Below are 23475 nucleotides of genomic sequence, written 5' to 3'. Positions count from 1 at the left end.
AGTCTATGTGCCAAACGCCTGCAAAATCCTATAAAAAGATGATTCATTGGAACTGAAATGACAGTGGAATGACTATTGAACTGGTTTTAAGCAGGATAATAATATGCAAATAGCTTACAATCAAGGATGTGACAATACATGAATAAAGATACTGTAATCTTTTCTTTTACAATAAAAGCTGACAAATTTGATGAGGCTGCTCATTGATATTAATCATTTTCCTTTGTTAATGAATAAGGAATGAGTATGAGACAGATTTCAATCACTATCACTGTCCAAAACAATCCCCAGTGAAAACTGTTAGAATTGGGGAACATTTTTGCACTTCATTTTCACATCCTTAGCTGAAAGCAATTCTGCTCGAAGGGAGAAGACAGAATTGCAAATATTTCAAAACCTCTTGAATTACGCTCTTCGTGGTGAAGTTATCCTTGCTGCTCAGACGTCCTGACACATTGGTGGGGTTTCTATTATTTTGGCCAGTTTGGGTAAATTATTTTTTAGAACTTCCTGCTGAAATGACTGACTAATGAAATGAAGTTAATTGAGATTCTGGGAATAAGATATCAAGATATCAAGATATCTAAAACCTGAACCGACTTTATTGGAGATTTTTGCGTTAATGTACTCACGATATATTTCATGAAGAAGGATGAATGTTTAGTGGCCAGCTCTGCTAAAACATACTCACACACTGCACTGAAACACATTTAGTCTATTCCCACTCTCATCTCTTTTCTTCTGTTTTCTTACATTTTTCCCCAATATGAACCTTAGTCATACGTTCCCTGCCTACCTTATGCACAGGGTAGAGGCAGCTGAATGTTGCTCTGAAATTCAAGAACAGAGGCTTAAAATAAACCTGTTTGAATATTGATAAATATATCCATACCTTCCCTGATATGATACAATTGATCTACCACATTTTTACAGAAAGGTGTTGACAAGATTTCACATGAAATACTTGTTACTTTAACTCAAGGAAGATTTAAGCCTTCGTGATCTTATAGAAGTTATCTCTGATATGCTACTGTAAAGGCAACGACGGATACAAAAAAAGCACAGTGAAATCTTTGTATATGCATGGAAAGGCATAAAAGAGATTGGTAAGGAAAGCTGAAAAGTGCAGGAAACCATGGCAGAGTGAATAATAATCTTTATTTTACTGCATAGCACCTTTCATGACACATAATCTCAATGTACTTTAAAATATAACAACAAGAAGCAGGCAGGCCTACAGAAATTTAAACAGTTAAAAACTAAAGTGAAAAATGATTTTTAAGACAGGATTTGAAAGTGCTGACTGACTTACATGATCTGATATGTGCTGGGAGATCATTCCTCAGCCTTGAAGCAATGTAGCAGAAAGCTCAGTCTCCTGGGGTCTCTCAGTGTTTGGAGCCTCCTACTGGGAACTGAAAGAAGGCCAGAAACCAAAGAGGCCAAGTCACGTATAACTGTACAGAGGGGAAACAGCTCACTGTAGTCAGAAACCAAACTGTTCAAGCCCTTAAAAGGTGAGCAGCAGGACTTTGACAGACAGCCAGTGCAAGGAAGTTAAAACAGGTGATCTACGTTTAGTTTTCAGTATGATCTGAGCTGGTGAGTACAAAACATGCTGCAGCTTATTAAGAACATGTTTGGAAGCAAAAGCACAGACTTCATCACTTCATTTCAAGTTATAAGCATGGTAAAGCCTTCAGAAAAGCATTAGCATACACTGTAAACAGTCCTAAGAGCATCGATAAGAATAAAAAGTGATTAACATACAAAGTGCAGAATTTCTGTGATATGAGGTAGTTGTTCCCGGCTCTGGCGTACTGCAATCAGCACACCTGGGAAATTAGCAGATGATTGCCTTTTGGATGTGTGTGCAAATGTCTACCACTAGAAAAGGAATTTGAAAAATGAAATGGGCCTGATGTAAATATGAATGTAGGGATGGGAAGTAAACTTTGGGAAGGTGAGCGCATGTCCCGAAATGATAATTAGTCCAGAGAAAAAAGAGCAAATTTGAGAGAGTTTGAGTCATTATGTGGATATGCTGAGTCATTAAAGCCTTTTTCAATGTGGGGAAACAAAGGAAAAGTTTGTAAAATATTTCTTGGACATACAATATAACACAAAAGGTTAAGTTGAATTCAAAGGAACTGAAGACAACTTCACAATCATCAAGTAGGTCCTTAGTTATTTCATTTATAAAAAGTAGGATCGATTTAATAATAATAATAATAATAATAATAATAATTGCTTACACTTATATAGCGCTTCTCTGGACACCCCACTCAAAGCGCTTTACAGGTAATGGGGACTCCCCTCCACCACGACCAATGTGCAGCATCCACCTGGATGATGCAACGGCAGCCATAGTGCACCAGAACGCTCACCACACATCAGATATCAGTGGGGAGGAGAGCAGAGTAATGAAGCCAATTCATAGAGGGGGATTATTAGGAGGCCATGATTGGTAAGGGCCAATGGGAAATTTGGCCAGGACACCTCTACTCTTTTTGAGAAACACCCTGGGATTTTTAATGACCACAGAGAGTCAGGACCTCAGTTTAACGTCTCATCCGAAGGACGGTGCCTGTTTACAGTATAGTGTCCCCATCACTATACTGGGGCATTAGGATCCACATGGACCGCAGGGTAAGCCCCCCCTGCTGACATTTTTAACAAATTTCATATTTAACAATTAAATAATAGGACCTGGTTACTAATGTACTGAATAAACTGTATTGGAAAGTTTGCAGTTTGAGAACACCTGCTTTGGAACAGTAACAGAGCTCATGACAAGAATGGTCTGTCCGCTTTTCAACATAGTAACCTATTCTATTTCAAAGTCAAGGTTTTACTTGAAAGTATCAAGTATCAATGTATCCCTGGTGCTGCTGCATCATTTAAAATATGGGGTCTATCCACAAACCTTATTGCTGCTCTCCAAAGCCACCAGTGAGTAACAGCCTTCAGGACTTGATTGGCACGGCACAGAATACTCGTAATCACAAGGTGAACACACAATTGCTTATCACTCAAAAAAGACCAGAAGCCATCCTTGAAAAATGAAGAGACTCAAGACTCCAGAAAAGGAAAGCTTTCTTTATGAAAATGTTGAAAGTGTATGGAGCAGACAGACAGAGTCTATATGTTTGGCAATCTAGCTTGTTGAGATGCTGGGGTCAATATAGTTTTAATGAGCAGACCATTAAAACTGAGAACAGGAGGCACTTTTACCCAGAGGGTTGTGGGTGTATGGAACAAGCTACTCAGCCACATTGTTAATACCCTGATGTATTTCAGGAAACGTCTAGATGAGATCCTTTTCACAATTGGCTACTACCACACAGGCTAGATATTTCAAATGACCTCCTCTTATTTGTAATCTTTCTTATGCTCTTATCCTTTACTCAAATAGATTAATCATGCATTTGTAAAGCTCATCCATGGGGCAACAAAGATGATTGATATCATTATTTGCATTTTTCAGTTTTCCCTGGACTTCAGGTGCTCCAACAAAATGACAAGCCAGATATTAAATCAATAACTGTCATATCACTGGTCTTATTTATACAAAACAAATGTGTGAAGGAGTTAGGGTTAAGGTGATGTTGTCTGTTCTGGATATGCACAACATTCAGTTTCAATGTGAGCAGAAATGTATTGATTGCTATATCCAAAGAAAAAGGTCTCTGTAAAGAAACCCACCTATATTTTTCACTACATTTATAGAAAAGATTGTTCCAAATGTTAGAAAACATCTATTCAATCAAAAAGAATGACAGAATTTAAAAGTGACAGAGGGAAGCGTTTCTCAAACTTAGTTCTGGAGGAGCACTGAGTCTCCTCCAGTGCTAATTGATACCTTAATTGCTCTGTTTACAGAAATTATTTAACATCAGCTCTGAGCATTAAACATACTGTACACTACTTCAAGGGTACTGTTTCCAACAGCTTCACCACCCAGACTTTATGCAGGTTCTCCTCAATTTGCATATTGCTATTTCTGACTAAACAGCCCTTACTAGCTGATCAGCTGATAATGAACAAACACAGGTGGGAATGACAGTGTATCAGACAAGCCCACAGTGAGTGATTTTTACATCTGCAAAGGTCCAATTAGTTATATTTCAGGCAGCACATCTGAATAAGGCCAGTTCTGAAACTCAGTAATTGGTACAAGGCATGATACCGATTACAAATCCCATCTGACCTTTTAAGAGCTGAAAGCAAATTTACAAATATGCTCCAGATAAAAAAATGGAAATCAATTAGCCTGTGATTAAGAGCTCAGCTGGAGCAAAAACTGGAAGATACTGTGCTCCTTCAGGACCTGAGTAGACAACTAAGCTAAGGTAGGGTTAGATAAATACTATTAAATTCACATTTTATTCTCACACTTTGAAATGTTTTCACTTTGCTCTTTTTATTGATTTTGTCTTAATAACCTCTTTTAATCAACTGACCCATCATTAATTGTGTTGTCTCAGATTCTGTTATCTGTGGTTGAATTAATGAAAACAATATGTTTACCACAGCCGCGAGCAGTAAAGGCCATTGACCCTGGATAACAAACAACCATGATACTTATCTGAACATGTTTACTCTAAAAAGTGATAGCTGCAGCTGCAGTGATCAATAATAACGCCAAATGGAAAGTAGCTTGGATTCAGAATAGAAGTGGCAATTTATCTTGAATATCGCTTTACCACATTAATCCAGCTCTTACAGTCTAATTAAAATGACTTATATGGCAATTACCTTTTGTGATTGATACAGTATGCTTGTGTTTACTGATTAGGTGCATCATTTATAATTGGCTTCAAAATATAATTGCTTTTTAAACAATTTCTGAGGCAGTTTGCACTACTTATGATTCATTGTAATATTTGCTTTTGCATGGTTTTTAGGCAATTTATGATTCAGGAAGTGGCACATAGTCATTTAAAAAAGTGCAATATAAAGGGTAATGAAATCTGTATCTTAGGTATGCCAACAACCAACTGAAAGCCTTAAGCACTTTGTGTTTGCACAGGTGTTCAACTAATACTGGAAGTATTAATATTGTCCAGTTTGTGTATTTGTCGGAGAACTGCCAGATCCATCACCAATGAGTGTCACTATTGCTGTTTAGAAATACATTGCCATCAGGTCAAATTCATCAATCGTATTACTCATCACTTTACAAACAACAGAGACAGGCAACCTCACTTAAGGAGTCACCATTTTGCAGGACTGATAGGTCAGAAGTAGCTACCCTCAACCCGTCCAAGGTGATCCATTTCAAGATAGTACCAGAATAAAATTGACAGGACATCTGAAGATCACTTCAATAATTAAAGTTGGAACAAAGACTTGAAGCATGTGATGCATAAAAGAAGCGCCAAGGCTGTTTAACCTTGTAACTGATCACTCTTAAATCATCAATTTTAAAAAATTCAAAACAAGTGAGTTTGTGATTGATGTTTCAAGTTCATTCGAACTGTTGAGTCAGGGATGCCCCACCAAGAACCTTGAGAGCTGTAGAATGTGAAATGTTTTAATTTCGAAGAATCTCTTAAAAATATCAAAAGCTAAAGTACTTAATTCAGGGGTGACCAACTCTAGAACTGGGAAGCAATTTTTGCAAAGTTTGTAAATAAGGAATTACAGATGTAAACATTGGACGTCTGTATCCAACTCCAATCTTTTAAAACTCTATTCTTTCTAGAAAATGGCAGGTGTTCTAGTGTAATTAAATTTGAAGATACTGGGTACTTTACCCTCATCTACAGTACCTATGGAACTAGACACTATACAATATTGTGTCACTTAGTTGTCTTCATTTATAGTATTAATAGTCAACATAATTGTGACACACAACTATTTCATGCCTGGCTTTAGTTTTTTTTTAGCTGTGTAGAAGGAATTCCACTGACATTCTTACTAAAACATCCTTAGTGAACACAGCATCATTATTTCATAGGAAGATACAGCCCTCTGCTGGAGTTGCTTCCACGAGACTATTTTTTTTTAATCTGTTCAATAATATGGCCAGGCAAATTACCATATGTGGATATTTTCTTTCATATGAAATGATGAACACGTCTGATAGAAGAAACATATTAATGGGTGCTGAATTAAATGTACTATACTATTACAATAGAATAACATATGGTAACATTGGGTCATCAGGTTTGCTCTCTGACTGTTTAATGACATTGCGTACTACATTTGATCAATTTTGTTTTATCAATTGCATACCCAATATTTCTCAGTCCACACTGTCTTTAAGACATGTTTCTGACCTGACAACCACAGATCACAGTGGCCAGTGATGGCCTTTCTTTCTCAAATCTCAGTATTTTTATTGAAGCCCCAACTTAGCTAATGCTTAAGATTTAATTGTACTTGTTCATTTTCCAATCATAAAAAAACATGCAGTTTACATGTTCCTTAAGCTTTTGTTATACATGAAACCAAATCTGCAAGCATTCGGGTCTCAATCATAAAGATACTGTATTCCTGCCTTGCAGAAATGAAGTTGTGTGACCTCGCCACACACGATTCTCTTCGGTACACGTTGTCAGTGCATGGAAGTCAGTTTTCCCCCTTCATTAACATGACAGTGCAGGAGAGATGAACGGTTCACAGGAACACAAAGAGGATACAAATCTTCATTTGGCTAAAAAAAAAGCTTGATCTGAATTCAAAGACTTGGGGAAAGTGATCTTGCAGTATGCTGTGGTTTTAGGGTTCAGGTTTCCTCTCTCATGAGGGGTCATCTGTGTGTTTTGCTCTTACCAGAAACGTATCAAAAGCCAAAAGCTTGAAATTTAAAACAGACCTAGGTACAGTATTTTTTATTTTTCTATTTCCAGAAGTCTATCTTTTTGGTAGGTTTTGATCTCATTTGATCCCAAAGAAGGCACAGCATTACTGGCTCGTTGTGCTCTGGGCCTGGAGAGCTGCTGTGTGGAGCTTGTCTGTTCTTTGTGTTTGTATGGGTTTCCCCTGGGGCCTGAGGCTCCTTCCCAGAGTCTGAAAAGCTGACAAGCCAATTGGCTTCAAGGAGAATTGGCCCTGGTGTGAGTACGTGTGTATCTTGGGATGGACTGGTGTCCCTTTCATGGTGTACCACGTACCATGTACCATATCTTACTGGGATAGGCTCTGATGACCCCAAAGAAAAACAGATTATTAAATTTATTATTTTTTAATCCATATTCTTTTTGCATCTAAAGACAAGATAACTTTCAGGAAGCAAGAAATAACCACCGTGATTTTAAAAGTTATAAGTGCTTTTATTCAATAAATAAGCTTATACATTTCTAAATCATTCTAGGTTAATTTTGTGCTTTCAAAGATTTAAATGTTCAGAAGACCCTTAACCCAGTGATAGAGGATTTGCAAATTTCAGGTAATTTTCATTTTCTCCTTCAGAATTTAAATCATGCATTAGAAAAACATTTCATATTACTGTTTCTGAATTAAAATTCTTGATATATTTACTCTACTGTACATAATGTGCACCTTGTCTTACCATTAACACATCTCCTGCCCTGAGGAATACATTAACTGACCAGTAGAGGGTACTCATGTTACTAGTTTACCTCTACAACACTACCTAAGGCTTTACAAAACTTATAAAGAACTGAAACAAAACCTCTTTAGGATACTGGTAAAAGGCAGTGACAATCATGAATGAAAACTTTCTAAAAATAAGGTGAAACACTGGTAGCAACAGAGATTTTCATACAAATGGAAGCTTTTTCTTCTATAATGTGTTTGAATATAAAAGAATTTAAAATCACAAAAACAGTGCTTACTCAAATGAAGGTCTTACATACCAGTGCCACCAAGCAAGATGAAGACCTCCTGGATTTAGCTGTGGGAACCCAACCTAGACACACTATAGATAAGATGTTAAATTTGAATAGTGGGTCTGAAGGATTCTGATAACTAAATTCAAGCCAATGTAAAAAAAAATAATGAAAATGCATTTCAGTCCGTTCAACAATTACATCAAAGTTATACCAAACATGTTACATTTTAAAATACTAACACTAGATGCCCCACCTACACAGTTTCACAAAGAAGGCTGAAGTGACAGTTTGCCACTGATACACCAAGAGAACTTTCTCAAGGGAGCATGGCGTTTATTGGTTGCAGCACATGATGGTATGAACAAGCCTCTCTGATCGTGTAGCGGCACAGTTCTGTACTCCTACGGAGAAAAACAGCAGCATACCTCAAAGCTCCTCTCACCTGTCACTGTCCACTCCTGTATCTGGTCATTTTAAACAACATGTCGCATGTTTTTGAAATTCCTGTTGCCTCACGACTTTGCTCTGCTGTCACACATTGGTACAAGGGTTGCCCCTTAGGAAGCTTGATTCTCTATATATCAGAGGTCTCTAATGCGAGCAGTCAAAGTAACTCATGTAAAACATTTCACCTGGATTATCCACAAAAAAAGTTACACTACTTGGATTTATCTTTAATTTGTAAAATAAAACAGCATCACTGTTTTTGAGTAAGACAAAGTTTACCTTGTTTACAAGACAAGTGTATTTCACACTGAAAAGAGTGCATCAATCAAAGACAGCAAAAAGAAAAGAACATTAGTACAGAATCAAAGAACAGGGAATTGTAATTTAACAATGGCTTCTTTCGTGCATTTTTTACATTAAAGACACTGAGTAGGAGATCATTTCTTTGTAATATTGATTAACCAGACTGTCTATACCCAACATTAACCTGGACACACCGCTTTTCTCTTATAAATAAAAGCCTTAAAGCACGACTATACATGATGGAAGTAACATTTGAATTGGTGATCCCTGTTCTTCACTTCTGTATTATTTCAGGAAAACTTGAAATTCAAATTGCTTTCCAGGACATGGAGGAAATAAGACATAGAAACAAGATATTGTGGACATCAGGAAAGAATGTGTGCTGGTCAACGCTGTTATGATAAAAGTATCACTTTTTGTGCAACTAGTTACAAAACCAACATGGAAGACTTATATCTTGCATTAAATAAAAATACCTTAGAAACAGTAATCATTTAACCCTTTATGGCCTATCAGGCCTTAAAGAACCTGCTAGTAGAAAAAGTCCATGAACTCTGAAATTTGGGCTTCTGGCCTGACAGAACTACAAAGTAATGTCATAAGACATTAGACTGAAGAAGCAAGATAGACATTGGCCAAACGTTTCTCCTAAAGAGCCGGATGTGAATGGTGAATTGTGTTCCACTTAAAAAAAAAACTCGGCCACATTCCAGGTACACACACTCCATTCCTTGAAAGTAGGTGGAAAAAAGACTGCATGTTTGAGTTTTAACACACCATTTTTCATTGAACTCTTAGCTGAATCACTATTCCAAGAAACTTGTTCATCTTCGGGAAATGTATAAACCTGTTAATTGTATGTTTCTAACAAAGCATCAGATGCACACACCTTATATAAAAACAACTGACAAATATAAATCAATCAACCTAATAACATCAGAACATTCAATGTAGGTACAGAGAGACCTGTCACAACTTCCAAAATCTTCCCATAAATATTGTTTTACAACAGGAACACATTTCTTCATTAAAGAAAGCACTGCTACAATACATCACTCTTTTTAGACCACAAGCAATAAAGGTTCAAATACCAGGAAATTAAAGTGTGACCAATAGCAATGGCCAGTCAAAAGCCAGAGTGATGCTGTTCTTTACTGATCAGGAGGTTTTGTAAGTGTTCTTAAGTGAACATGTCTCTTATGACAGATTGCACAGACTTGGGCAGCTGACCTCCACCTTTCACCTGTCCATCTGGAAAAAAAGGAATTCAAAATCGTACGAAACCAGAAAATACAGAAGTATGAGAAACAACAGCACGTTTGATTTACAATACTTTTAAGGAACCAGAAACTAGAAGATCTGGAGTTGCACGGAGTGATGTCATTACCCCTGGAACTGTATTTCCAAAAAGACTTACGCAGAAAACCTTTACGACATGGAAGTTGTTACAAACTTGTTTTTTTAATTAAAAAAAACTTGAACAGATTCAAATTGCACCTTTTCTAAACAGTGTAGGAGAGATTCAAAAGCACGTTATGACAATGTCCATTCAGATCAATCAACTTCCAGCCAAGAGCAGCTTGATCTGGTGGTAAAACATGGCAGCTCAGCTACCCTCAAACCACACCACAGCCTGGTTCCAGGAACAGATGGAATCACTGGCCAAGTCTCTTACAGAAGAATTAGAAGGGAACATACAGATTGTGTAGTATATGCTTGTTTGCTCTGGTCATACTGCAATTTGTAATTAATAAGCAGCCCATTTTTCTGTTATCATGTCTACTACTACTTTTGGCATTGCACATTGAGCACCACAGCTCACAAACAGTACATTGGGAGGCAAGTGAAGATGAAACATGCAATAGATCCACAAAAGTTTAGGACCTACATGTTTTGTTAGCATTATTAACATATGCACCTTTCACAAGTTAGGAATATTTATCAATACTGTTTTACTGAATTGCAACCACTTTCCATCCAATGAAACCAGCTGCACCTTGTACTGGGATCTACTATGGATGTTTCTCTGTACAGGAGTAATAAAGTCCTGCAAAATACACCTGCTCTTCTTGGATCTCAACATGGTCAATTCGATTCAAACATGACAAGCCTCAAATCACAGCCCCAAAGCAGAAAACTGGCTAAATCTTAACTGGAGTTGTCATTCATTCTGCCCTCAGTCGCATCCCAATGTGCCCTTTTAAGTGCCTGTAGAAGACCAGACAAAGCTCCGATTGTGCACATCAAATTCTGCTGTCGCCCAGAACTGTGACAGATCGATGGTTACTGTTATACAAAAACCGGTGGGCAGTACAGCCCACATAATCCAAATGCATCCAGCCCAAGTTTCACAGCAACAGTACACTTCAGTGCACTCTTGACAAGACTACAGAACCTAGTTAGAAATCTGTCCTTCCTACATTTGAGTGTTTTTATTGTGTCACATCATAGAGCAGCACCAAGTTATCTTACTCTTTCTATACTATTAAGCACCATAAGCTTTGAAAGATTTCATGGGGGAAAAGATGCTTAGTGACTTTCATAATGACAAAGCAAGACCGAGTTTTGATAAGAGCGTTTTGTGAAAGAATCCTTCAGCTGCATCTCACTCGTGAGGTATGTGTTGATCTCTTGGTCCTGAGGCTATCTAGTGTTGAGCCATTATCCCGGATGCAGCACCTTACTTTCCTTTTAAATCCAACTCAGTACACTAACCAGGATCTACTGTGCTTAACTCCTGTGATATGACAAAATCAGGCACCAAGTTTATTAAATAATGCTTCCTGAAGTGACGGTATGCTCCTTTAAGAGTTCCTGAAAAATACATAAGACTCCAGTGTAGCTTTAGGGAATGCTTTATAATTATCTTGCATAATGACATTGTTTTAATATTGTTTTGAGAAATTACATCATTAAAAGTTAAAGAAAGGTCTCCAGCAAGAATATTAAAGTACCATACTAGTGGAGTATTTACAATTTCCTTATGAAATTTGCAATTTCTTTATCAATTGCATTTTTTTAATAGGTAAAAAGCAAAATAAAGGCAATTTTAAAATGGGGATTGGGTTTTAAAGTGTACATAAATGATAAAAGCAGTAATTACTCTGTGGTACATTTGCTTGTCATTTCCAAACAAAAGTCGGAGATAACACTCTGGCAGCAGTGCTCTGTGGAGGGAGGGTCTGCAGTCCTGGGGGCAGACTCTCCCTCAGGCTCCCCTGTTAGCTCGGTACCACAGGAGTCTCCCGCTAAGGAGGAAAGCAGAGGCCCGAGTTCTGGGCAGGCCGGGCTCCCGCTGGATGCAAGCAGCGAGGAAAGGGGGCAGTTCGGAGAGGAGTACTTGGCAAACACCTGCAGCTGGTCCTGCGTCAGCGCCGCCTCGCTGCATAGCCTCTGGTACAGCTTGGACAGATCCTGCCGCGTCTCTCCCATCCTCATTTTGAGCTGCTGCTTCTCCTCCAGGAGCTTCTCCTTTTCGGTTTTCTGTAGGACAAGTGGTTTTGAATGGCTGCGAACCTTTAGCCATTTGAACATGATTCAAAAAGTTATCGAACATACAAAGAGTTTTAATATTAGACGGGGCACATGATTTTTGGGGAAAAGGCACAATTCCTAATAGGCTGTGTGATTTCAGAGGCTCATACACATCAAGGCCCTGGGTACGAATGAGGCACGGGCTGAAGCTGGGAATGAGCACAGAACAGATGTTATATGAGAGCTGGAGGACTGATTCACTGAACAAATGGTTTGGTGTCATGTGCAAACACGTGGCACAACCTGACAGGGGGAAGTCAGTGTTTGGCTGAAGGGAAATCTGCAAAACAAGGCCATGCACTGGCACGGTAAAGACTTGACAAAGTACGCTTGATTATCAGAGTGAGAAATTCACAGTGATTATTTAACAGGCCCTATCTTTTGAGGTAAGCCTACCCATGTCAGGGGGTCCCTAGTCCTGACCTGGGCCTACACTCTGTTGCTGTTCTTCTGTCTAGCTGAGAATTTAGTTGGTCAATTGAACCCTTACTACCTACAGCTGTCCTACTGTCTTCAGCCTTTTAGCTATTGCACTTCCGTAAGTAAAATAAAATCCCAAACTTTTTAGCAGAAAAACTTCCACACAGAAATCTGATAGCTACAACTAGGTGATTATGCCTGGCTGGAATGAAAACCTAGTGATCCTAGACAAGAATGGGAACCCCCGCTGTAAAAAACCTTTCAAAGCACAGCTGTTTAACTGTAATCATATCTTTAAGACCAGTCAAGAAAGTGGGTAGAGACTGAGGTGGAGGAGGATTGAGTTCAAATGCCCAGACTAACTGATATTTAGAGGTAGCTATAAAAACCCCTTGCTTTCCATTCAGTGCATGCTTGTTTATAATTAAATGAGTGCTTGTTACTCATCCTGTAATGTGAAGGCATATAGTGAATGAGGCTGAGATCTAGCCTAATTTTTTTTTTCGGCTCACAAAAGAAATTGCCTGTCTGTTTCACTCGATTTCTTTCATTTTAAGGTCCAAGAGTGAGACGCATTAAATTACGGAAATCCCTTACAGCACAGTAACACCTTTGTCACTTGGTTTTAACTTCTATGCTTATGTGAGGGCTGGTCTAATTTAACTGATATGATAATGTACAGTTGTGTTCCTTCTAATCCCATGGTATAGCCTTTGTTATGATTCTATATCTGCTACACAAAGAGTGATTAAGTGTAGAACTCGTTTTACTTTTAATAAAATCATTTTGAAAAGTTGTGAGCCTAATTATAGGCTGTTTTGCTTATTTCCCGTCATGGCCACAATAATTAGACATGGACATTCAGAATGGCATACACACCAGCTTATCGATTTCAGACTCCAGGTTTTGAATGCAGTCCAGCTTTCTCTTGCGGCATCGCTGGGCTGCGATTCGGTTTTTACTTCGTCGCCTTACGTCGTGAACAAAGTCCAGCTGTTCCCGAGTTAGTTTGTGGTATTTCAGCATTTGCTGGAAATCGTTTCTGCTCAAGGAGGCAATCTCTTCGACAGAGAATGGCAATGCTACCTGGAATTGAAGAAAAAAAAAACACTTAGCAATTGACCATAGAGAATTAAAGACTTTTTTCAAATTAAATACTTTTAAAATTGGTGCTCATTTGGTAGTCAGCTAGAAATGGGTAGAGGAAGTCTAACAGACTAACAGACTTTGGATTTAATGGACTAAATGTGCAAAAGACAAAATTTGTCTGTAAAGACTTTCCCTGCAATAATGGGAAAAGCACAAATAATAAAACAAGATAAACATAAATATTGCATACGTTTATAATTCAGGGGATACAAATGTTGCCCTATAGTGGTAAATCAGTTGCTTATGAAGGGTGCTAATTTTACACAGTATATCTATGACACATTAAATAAAGAGTTTGTATATTTATGATGAAATGGTAAAGGAACAATTATCATTGACTGTGTTGATTGCAATTGTTAAAAAATAAACCAAAAGAAAGCATTAGTTTATATAGTATTTATATCCTCAGTGTGTTTTTAGGCTGAAAAAAAATGTAATTTGTGCTTTGAAAGACTTTTTTCCCCTTTCCCCCTACCAGTCCATTAATCCAAGAGTTTACTGTAATTACAGTGCCATGAAAAAGTATTTGCCCCCTATCTGATTTCCTGCATTACTGCATATTTTTCACCTTGAATGTGATCAAATCTTCAACCAAAGCCTAATGTTATATAAATGGGACCTTGAGTTAATAATTACCACAAAGTCATGATAATTTATTAAAGAAAGTTATACAACACCCAATGCCCCAGATGACAGTAGTAATGGCTCCCTTAGACTCAATAACTGGTAACACCACCTTTAGCATCAATAACTGCAACCAGACATTTCCTGCAGTTATTGATCAGTCTCTCACAGTACGGTAGAAGTACGGTAGATCTTGGCATACTCCTCCATGCAGAACTGCTTCAGCTCGATGATATTTGTGGGTTTTTGAACATCAACTGCTGGTTTTAGGTCCTACCACAAAATTTCAATGAGATTTAGGTTAGACAAGGCCATTCCAAAAACTCAAAATATCTTGTTTTTCCACCATTATGATATAAATTTACTTGTGTGTTTCGGATGACTGTCAGCTGCATGACCCAGCTGTGCTTCAGTTTCAGCTAAGATAGTCTGACATTCTCCTCTAGAATTAGCTGATCCACAATGGAATTCAGGGTTCCTTCAATGATGGCAAGTTGCCCAGGTCCTGACACATCAAAGCATCCCCAAATCATGACACGACCACCACCATGCTTGACTGTTGGTATGAGTTTCTTACTGTGGAATGCAGTGTTTGTTTTCTTCCAGACATACCAGGCCCCACTTCAGCCAATAAGTTCTACTTTTGACTCATTGGTTGTTGGAACACTTCCAAAACTCGAGAATTACCCAGGTGTATTCTAGCAAACACTAATGTTCTTCTTGAACGTGAGCAGTGTCTTTCTGATGCTGGAGTCATGAACACTGACCTTAGCCAAGGTGAGAGCGGCATGCAGATCCCTCGATCTTGTTTAAGGTTCTTTGCAACTGCAGGATGGCCACTCCAGGGAAGATTTAATGCTGACTCAAACTTTCTCTATTTGGACAATATGGGTTTGACTGTGGTTTTGTGAAGCTCCAGAGCCTTAGAAATGGCTTTGTAACACTTTCACACTGATACTAGACATTAACAATGGAGGTTTTCAGGAATTTCTTTTGATCATGGCTTGACAACTCACAACTTGACAACTCTGATGATAATGGCTAATTACTCAAATTTATATTGGGAAAGGCTATTGGGAAAGGCTGGCCTAAATCAGGTCTGACTGTAAATCAAAGCATTCTAACAGCTGACCCTAATTAGCCCTTTAATTGGGTTGAGTTCACTGGGGGAGACTAACTTTTTCACACCTGAAGATTGCATATTTGATTACCTTGCACACCAAAACAAATGAAAGAAGTACCAAACTTTGGTAACTTTGGTGTCATTTATCTCACAGACTCTCCACTATATACTGCTACAACCCACAAAAAGACTTAACCAAATTCACTGTGAAAAATGTGCAAATTTGTAGAAAATCATACTGGGGGGCAAATAATTTTACATGGCACTGTAAACGCATGACACAAGACATGTATGAACCACACACTACTCATTTCAGTCCCAATTGTTTTCTAAAATTCAATCATTATTCTTATAAACTCCTCCTTCCATTATCAGCAGCAAAGGCTACTGCACACCCACTGAAAAGACGCTATTCAACATTTGATAGTATAATTTGAAAAAAAGTATGAAAGCTTTACCAAATTGCAGTTCTGTTTCATATCTACAAGTGCAATCGGATGTAAATTGAAACAAAAGAAGTGATTGAGTACTGGGAAATCTCTGAATATTCCATTTTAGCCTCGTTACTGTTCACTATTGCAGCCAATAATTAAAACAGCACAAAAGTGAGAAAATCAGATCTGGACAGCATTCATCTGAGCTTTCCTATGTTTGAGAGAACTGTGGTAATCCAGAGGCTACATGACAGAATGTTTCCATTGCTCATCTGTGCCTCAGAATAAGCAGAGATAAAGATAGAGGCAAATTCATAAGAATAAGCAGAGATAGAGGCAAACATGGCCAGTAGAGTTATCGCTTACAACCTTTATTGTAAAAGAGAAGAAAAGAAACACACCCTAAAAAAGGCTCCACAGCTGAAACGTTGTGTTTCTTTTCTTCATGGAATAAACCTTTACTTGTTCATTTGCAGCCTACACAAGCTGACACAGCTACATACCTGAACTATAACAAAAAAGTGATTTGTATTTCAGGACTGCAATGTTTTATAAAAGACCACATTCAAATAACCCATCCTCACCACATAAAACCCCAAACCCTTTTCAACTACCAGGCAAGACATCAATTTCTTGAATTTGTCCCAGAGGAGCCCAAACTCTATATACACAGGGGATGCACCTTTCATATATATTGGAGGCTCACTGCAGCTGAAACATCTTTGCTAACGGAGTTAGGGGGAATGTGGAAGTGTATTAAAAACGAGAAGAGGAGGCACTTCTTTACCCAAAGGGTTGTGGAAGTATGGAACAAGCCACCTAGCCATGTTGTTAAAGTTGATACCCTAGCTTCATGAACAAAATGGCTGGATAAGCCCTTGGTTCAATTAACTGTTGACTATCAGAGAGGTGAGAAGGGTAGAATGCCCCCCAGTTTGTAACTATTCTTATGTTCTTTAGGTAGGCCATAGAGAAAGTCCATAGAGAAATTTAGGACATCCTACCTAGATACCCTATATCCCTACCAAGAGTATCATGGGAATTTTAATGACAAAATAGTTAGGCTTGGTTTAAATAGTTATCCATTTTGTTTTGTTCCTGGTTATTGCTAACTGCTTGAATTTCAAGAGATCATTTTTATTTCACCAGGATACAATATAACGTATTACACTATGAACTTCCACAAGCAGTAAGCCCATTGTATGCTCTTTTCCAAAAGTGCCAAATGCATACTGATCTGACTGAAAAAAAAAACAAAACATTCTGTATGGATACACAGAACCTACCCTACATTTTACGCAGAATCTATGCTACATTTTTAGCACTCAAAAGCAGGTGAGTAAAGAATTAAGGATGACCAATGTTATAAATAAAAACTATATAACTCCTCAATAAGCCGTCTGTGATTATATAAATAAAAATAAAATAAAAAACAGCACCACAGGCTCCAATAGCTGGTTGATTAACCATCAATTTAATTTTTGACATGACCGGATTGTCTTTTAGGAGGGCAGCACACCTGGTATCTCCAAAGACTCCACTCAGCAGCTGTGGAAAAAGTTTTCCCAGTTACACGTCAGTCTGCCCCACCTAACAGCACAGCCATCCAACAAAGACAGACATGCTCAGCTGAGTCAACTTCCTCAGTGTACTCTGTATTTTTTTAAAGAGGAATAAGTCTCTGGTGGACAAAAAAAAAAACTCTTATGTTTCAGAGCCCAAGAAAACTGCATATGAATTATTTTAAAGATATCAAAATTGGTACAAGGAATATAATTATTGACTCAATTTATATGTTTATTTATAAGATTTTAGTTTTTTTCTTACAGCAGCTGTACTGCATTCCGAAACTAAACATTGCAGTGTGTAATAGCACTTTGCATTTTTTTTATTACACCGATTAGATAAAACATATGAGTAAGACACTAGACCAGTGGTGAAGTTTTAACTCTGTGTAGTGTGTAGATTAAAACTGTTCTGTTGTAAGTTAAATTTCAATGCGTCTACGAAGTACTATTAAAACCGAGTGCCATTTTTTACCTCTTCTTTTTAAAGTCAACCATCTTTTGAACATAATCATTGGATCATGTATACTTCCATCACCCACCAAAGGTCATCCTATCACTTAAAACATAAACACCATTAGGGTTACTCTTTCTGAAAAGCACTCGGGTAAGTGCCTAAACCTGTTCAAAACTGGATCACAAAAATAAAACTGATGACCCAAGTTTCAACACTTAGGTAGCTGTGCAGGAGAAACCCCAAATCCACTACCCACTCACCTCACGGGCTCGCTCTCTTGTGAAGGATTCGCTGTCCCCCTCCGTGTCAAAATCGGAGTCGTCCCCCGAGTTGATTGAGGAGATATAAGGGCTCTTCTCCGGCTGCGAGACGACCCCGCACTCGATCTGCTCCTCCGTGAGGTCACAACAGTCCTGAGTGTCCAGGTCCCTCAGGAAGGGGCAGTCCGCTGTGCTGGCAGTCAGATCCAGCTGCTCGTAGCTCTTGTTGATGTTCATGGAAAGCCAGCGAAACTCGGTGGTTCCTTCCGAAGTGGCCTGCTGCGAAGGACCCCGATCTCCATCCAAGCCTTCTGCCGGAGGAGGGCAAAGCTCACTCCAGAACCCCTTGGCTAGGTGTTCAGCTACCTCCCTCTCTACACTGCTCCTTTCTCCACTCTCTCCAGGGCCAGGCTGGTCCTTCAGAACAAGACCAGGGAGCACAGGATCTGGCAGGCCAGCTTTGATCGCTTGTTCTTCTCCGCCATCCTCCAAAGCCCTGTCCTCCAGAACACCACACATTTCCAATGGATCGGGACGCAAGCCGCTGGACGCCGGGGAGCTTAACGCGAGAGACCGACTACAGCACGGTGTAGACGTCCCCGCGGCACAGAGAGTTTCCAAAACCTGCTGGCCACAAGGGTGGCACTTGTCCGTTTCAGATGTTCCATTGTCATGGTGCTCCTCCATTTCCAAATCGCTCTGGCCAGTCACGTTTCCCAGTGGATTCTCTTTCCTGTTGTCACCGGCTCCACATGGCTGGCTGCTGGGGCTGAAAGTTTCAGGTGCCGCCGAGAGAAAAAACTGCTGTATTTCTTGGCCGCAGTTCTCAAGGCAAAACCTGTCTTTCCCACAAGCAATCTGAAACTTCCTGTATTTTGGACACAAAGAAGAGAAACCAGCCTGGGTACTTCTCTCTGAACAGTTTGGGCTGCAGCCTCCGGGCATTTCTGCCTGCAATTCAGGGCACTGGACTGTATCACTCTTCTTTTTCAGAGTCCCAGTGTCAGGGGATTCAGTATCCAAGGCATCCTCTCCCACATCATCTATATTTACAGACTCTGCTGCCAGCAATTTCTCTTTCCAACATCGGCTCCTGCAGCATAATTTTCTTGGACTTCTTTGTGTGTTTCTTCCACTCTCAAAAAACTTTGGAACAACAAAATCAAAGCAGGCTTTGTCCAAGTTGTGGAAACCCAAGACCTCGGCACAATTTCGGATCTCAAGGACATTTTCTTTGGTAAAAAGGAGCTTTGCAGTGTAGGCAAACTGAAGCAGTGGGTCGAACCCTTCCACTGTTACCTACAGAAAAATATGAAGGTAACATTAAGCACAGCAGGAAGTTTTCCATATACCTGAGTAAACATAACCCTCCTTGTAGTTATCCACCCTTTGAAAAGGAAATGAAAACGGAGGTTTATTGTGATAAGCAGCCTAATAATGCATACAGGTTAGAGTAGGGAGTTTTGTCAGCATGAGTCGGCTATAAATGAACAGGTAAAGGTTCATTTCATGCTGAAAGGTTTTTCAGCATACAACAGAATGAACCTTTACCTGTTCCTCATAATGCATATCTGCCTGACAACTATCTAAAATGTATACTATATGAAAATAAGTTAATATAATATAAGTTCATAAGAATCTGCCCTAGTCTCCAACAGCATAGCATAAAAGACTATCTCCAAGCACAAGCAACAGCAAGGGGCTATGTTCTACGCATGCGATATATTCTTTAGCTAGACTAGACCAGTTTAAAGCTATGTCAAATTTTTCAGCTCTGAGCTCGTGTTAGAAGGACATTTGGGTACATGCGCATGGCCCCAGGGAAAGTTTGCAGTATTGCTAAAAACAAATCCAAAGTTTTTGGAATGAACCAAGATGTGCACGTCTCCGTTAGCTTACCTCCTTGGGAAGCGTAATGACATGGTCATGGCGGCTCGTGACTCTTGACCGGAAGTAGTCGCTACAGGCTGCAAGCACCGAGCGATGAGCTTGAAAGCTCTTGTCTTCGACCACAACAGTCACATCGCACAGAATCCCCTTCTGTCTCTGCTCGTTAAGGCACAGAAGGACGTGCGAGCTGTGTATCGAGGACTGGTAACTGAAGGTCGACGTCCTTATGCTCTCGAAAGTCATTGTGCGGTACAACTGCAAGAAAATGCAAAACATTGTCGCAGTCAAACTTCAAAATTCTGTCTGAGTTGCACAATGTTGTAGTGAAAGGTTTTTTTGAAGTGCGGCTATCAAACGTTGGAGATTTCTACATGGGTGCACTACGCATTCAATTGGATTTGCTCTTTGTGGGTGCTAAAATGCAACAAGTATCTCAAAAGAAAATGCCAGGTCTTTCAAGGCTGTCCCCTGCACCCGGTTCATGGGTGTAGTGGAGGTATGGAGCTCATTTCAACTGCCAGCACCAAGCCTCTGGAGGTGTGTCTGTGACCCTAGGGTTCAATCACCTCCCTTACTCAAGGAATAATGCGGAAGCTGTCACTGCCCACTTCAGAAAAAATATAACTAATCTGAAAATGGATCAGGTGTTGTACCTTCCAAAAAAAGACCACAACTACAAGCAGTCACTGCAGTCAGTTTGGATGATTTAGTTCAGAGTTAAAGGATTTATGCCAGCTAGTGTGTTACACTGCTTGCTTTCAGAGGACTTGCCACTACTATAAAAAACTATTCAGCTTTGCCCAATTACAGCGTCACCTCCATGTACACAATACAACACAAAACCATAAAATACTTCCAGAGCCACACATCAGAGTGTAAATGTAAAATTCTACAGATCCAACTGCCTTCCCTTAATCTACACCAGACTTTGAGAAGCCAGTCTGTCTAGCTGTTCCTGAGGCAGACAGATCCTGTATCAGTCTGAGATGCAGTCATGACAGGCAGACCTCAAGACTTGCAACTAGAAAGGTTTTGTATTTCATCTCTGATACACATCTTTCTGTGGCTCAGTTTTGGTAGATTTGATTGTATTATACAGTGTGAAAGAAAACATCTGCACGTCTGTATTCCATCTTATCAAGGAGGTCAGTGTTGTTCTATGCGTGAAAGCAAATGTGTGAATTATGGGCATAGTGTTTTGGACTAGTGCCTCACGGCGCTGGGGCCCTGGATTCAGTTCCGGACCAGGGGTGCTATCTGAACAGTTTGTATGTTGTGTGGGTTTCCTCTGGATGATCTGGTTTCCTCCCATAGTCCGAAAAGATACTGGCAGGTTAACTGGCTTATGGGAATGAGTATACATGTCCTGTAATGGACTGGAGTCCCGGCTAGGGTGTGCATACTCCTTGTCAGGATAGGCTCCGTCTCCCCCTTGAACCTGAATTTGATGAAGTGGTAAAAAAAATGGGTGGATGTGTGAATTTTGATATTTCAAAAATAGATGAGAAAAAAAATATTTACAACTTTAAAACAACGTAAGACCTAGTATAAATCATTTAAAATAATATGCATATCTACTACTAAGCCAATGCGATTTAAAACCTAAAATAAGATCAACGCTTCATTAAATGAAGCAGGTTGCAGCTTGGCGCAACTACAGCTGAGCGATGTCAAGTCATGCAGTGTGGTTAAGCAACAGCGTGCTGACTCACTCGCTTCTGCTGATAAAGGATGAACAAGCATTTTCCTGCTTCTCCGTTCATTAGTTCCCGCAAACAACTTCGTTACCTAACCGAGGCAGCATTCGTTGATATATTATTACGAGACAATAGTAGTCTAGTCGCTGTAACTGCTAAGTGTATGATGAAGGTATCTGAAAAGGGTGATGTATTTTTCTTTTTTTGAGCATGTAAACAAATGTCGGAGACTGGTTTCCACTGTTAAAATATGCATCATGTCATCTGGTGAACGGTGCAGGTACTAAAATAATAATCTACACAGTGTCTAGAAAGGCTAGCCCTTCAGCCCCAAGCTTCGCGTTTTCGTATTTCATGGTAGCCTTTTTCTTGCAGCTCATGTATATTTCCTTGGATATTATTTTTTTAAGCGGTTTGAAAAAGAGGAAGAGAAACCTGCTCTGTTTGCTTTTATACAACCCGTATTTTATCTATGGTTTGCGTAACGTCTTTCCAGATATGTAATGCCACATCATATTCTCCAACTGAACTCGTGCGGAAGAAGATACTCTAAATCGTGACTTGTAAGAGAGAAACAAAGTATTTTTCCCCGCATCCCAACGCGAATCCCGGATTTGTTTAAACTGCTTGGCACACGACACCCTTCACCGTATATTTTCGGGTTTCTGTAATCCAGAAACGTTAGCTGAGGCGAATAGTTTAAGATGCCACGGTTAGCCATGCTGTATCAGTGTGTACACTCTGATCCCCCTCTCGATGATGAAACCCTGTTACACAAGAAAAGTGGGACGTGAAATAAACAGGAAGATAGTTATCCTGAGATGGCAGACTTTACTAACCACAGACCAAACAGACCACTACGATCGTCCACGTTTTTGTTTTGTTTAAATGATTTCTCGTAGATGTCCAGTTAGCACGAAACACACAGGTCATTTTGTAACGAATAGTAATGGCACCAGCTAAATATCACATGTGTTCCTACCGTAATAAGTCTCTACTACTATCATCCTCTTTGCCCGAGTAAGGAATTTCTTAACAACCATAAACTACCACTGCAGGAAAAGACACAAATTTAGCTTGTCACTCACGACAAAATCCAAATTAGCCTTACCAAATACACATCTTGGCGTGCACAGCTACAGATTTCACCGTGACATTTGCTGGGCCTACCGAAACTTTAAAGGCTGGGATTCTCCCAAATGCCCCCTCCCAGCCCGACAACTGCAAAGTTCCTCCGTACCACCACAACACATCGCAAGACACTCCGTGGCACCGAGCGCTTCGATCCCTGTTTACATTAACCCTGACATGCGAGAGAATGCCAAAAGAGTCTTACTAACCTGTCACATCTCCTCAGCAAGAATCGATTCGGACTTTTACCAAGGAGCCCCGTGCTGTGGCAGTAAACATCCTCCTACTACCTAGCCCCATTAGAACCCTGCCTGACTGCAAGCCCTTCGCTCGGGCTGCGATCATGTGACTTTAACCCAGGGCGTCCTCGTCCCGCCCTCTAACGTGCAGCTCTTTCCTGCTATTGGCCGAAATGGCTGCCAGCTTCGTGTATTTTTATAAACCCTCACTTCCGGTTTCAGGCACTGATAAGCTTCAACTGGGTGGCTTTGTGGGTTTACTTTCAGAGTCCTTTTTTTTTCTTTACATTTTCAGAGAAGGCTGGCACGATCAGTTTCCTATCAAGGGACGGTCGCAGAGCGACAGAAATCAAAAGTGCTTTGCACTGAGTGAGAACACGAAAAAATTAAAGTAATGCAT

The 23475-nt window shown here is 39.6% G+C and overlaps 1 protein-coding gene across 1 annotated transcript; it reads right to left on the bottom strand.

Annotated features, from left to right (window-relative positions):
- Positions 1-7259: 7259 nt before the first annotated feature.
- Positions 7260-23173, bottom strand: bach1b (BTB and CNC homology 1, basic leucine zipper transcription factor 1 b). Its single transcript, XM_006628243.3, has 5 exons — positions 23046-23173; positions 20018-20263; positions 18119-19417; positions 13386-13592; positions 7260-12035 (listed from the first exon to the last, which is right to left on the bottom strand). The coding sequence occupies exons 2-5, from the start codon at positions 20249-20251 to the stop codon at positions 11652-11654; spliced, it is 2124 nt and encodes a 707-aa protein (XP_006628306.2). The 5' UTR covers positions 20252-20263; positions 23046-23173; the 3' UTR covers positions 7260-11651.
- Positions 23174-23475: the final 302 nt, after the last annotated feature.

This window comes from Lepisosteus oculatus, chromosome 5 (genome assembly GCF_040954835.1).
Source record: "Lepisosteus oculatus isolate fLepOcu1 chromosome 5, fLepOcu1.hap2, whole genome shotgun sequence".
NCBI lineage: Eukaryota > Metazoa > Chordata > Actinopteri > Semionotiformes > Lepisosteidae > Lepisosteus > Lepisosteus oculatus.
Note: the sequence above shows the minus strand (reverse complement) of the source record. Positions and strands in the feature narration are given on the sequence as shown.

Bases quoted from the DNA above. Each gene is read 5' to 3' on its own strand.
- bach1b (XM_006628243.3), bottom strand. From the start codon at position 20,251: ATGACTTTCGAGAGCATAAGGACGTCGACCTTCAGTTACCAGTCCTCG. The intron at 13,593-18,118 runs GTGAGTGGGTAG...CTTCAATTCCAG, and splicing joins CAAGAGAGCGAGCCCGTGAG to GTAGCATTGCCATTCTCTGT. The intron at 12,036-13,385 runs GTGTGTATGCCA...CTTGTCCTACAG, and splicing joins AGTCTGAAATCGATAAGCTG to AAAACCGAAAAGGAGAAGCT.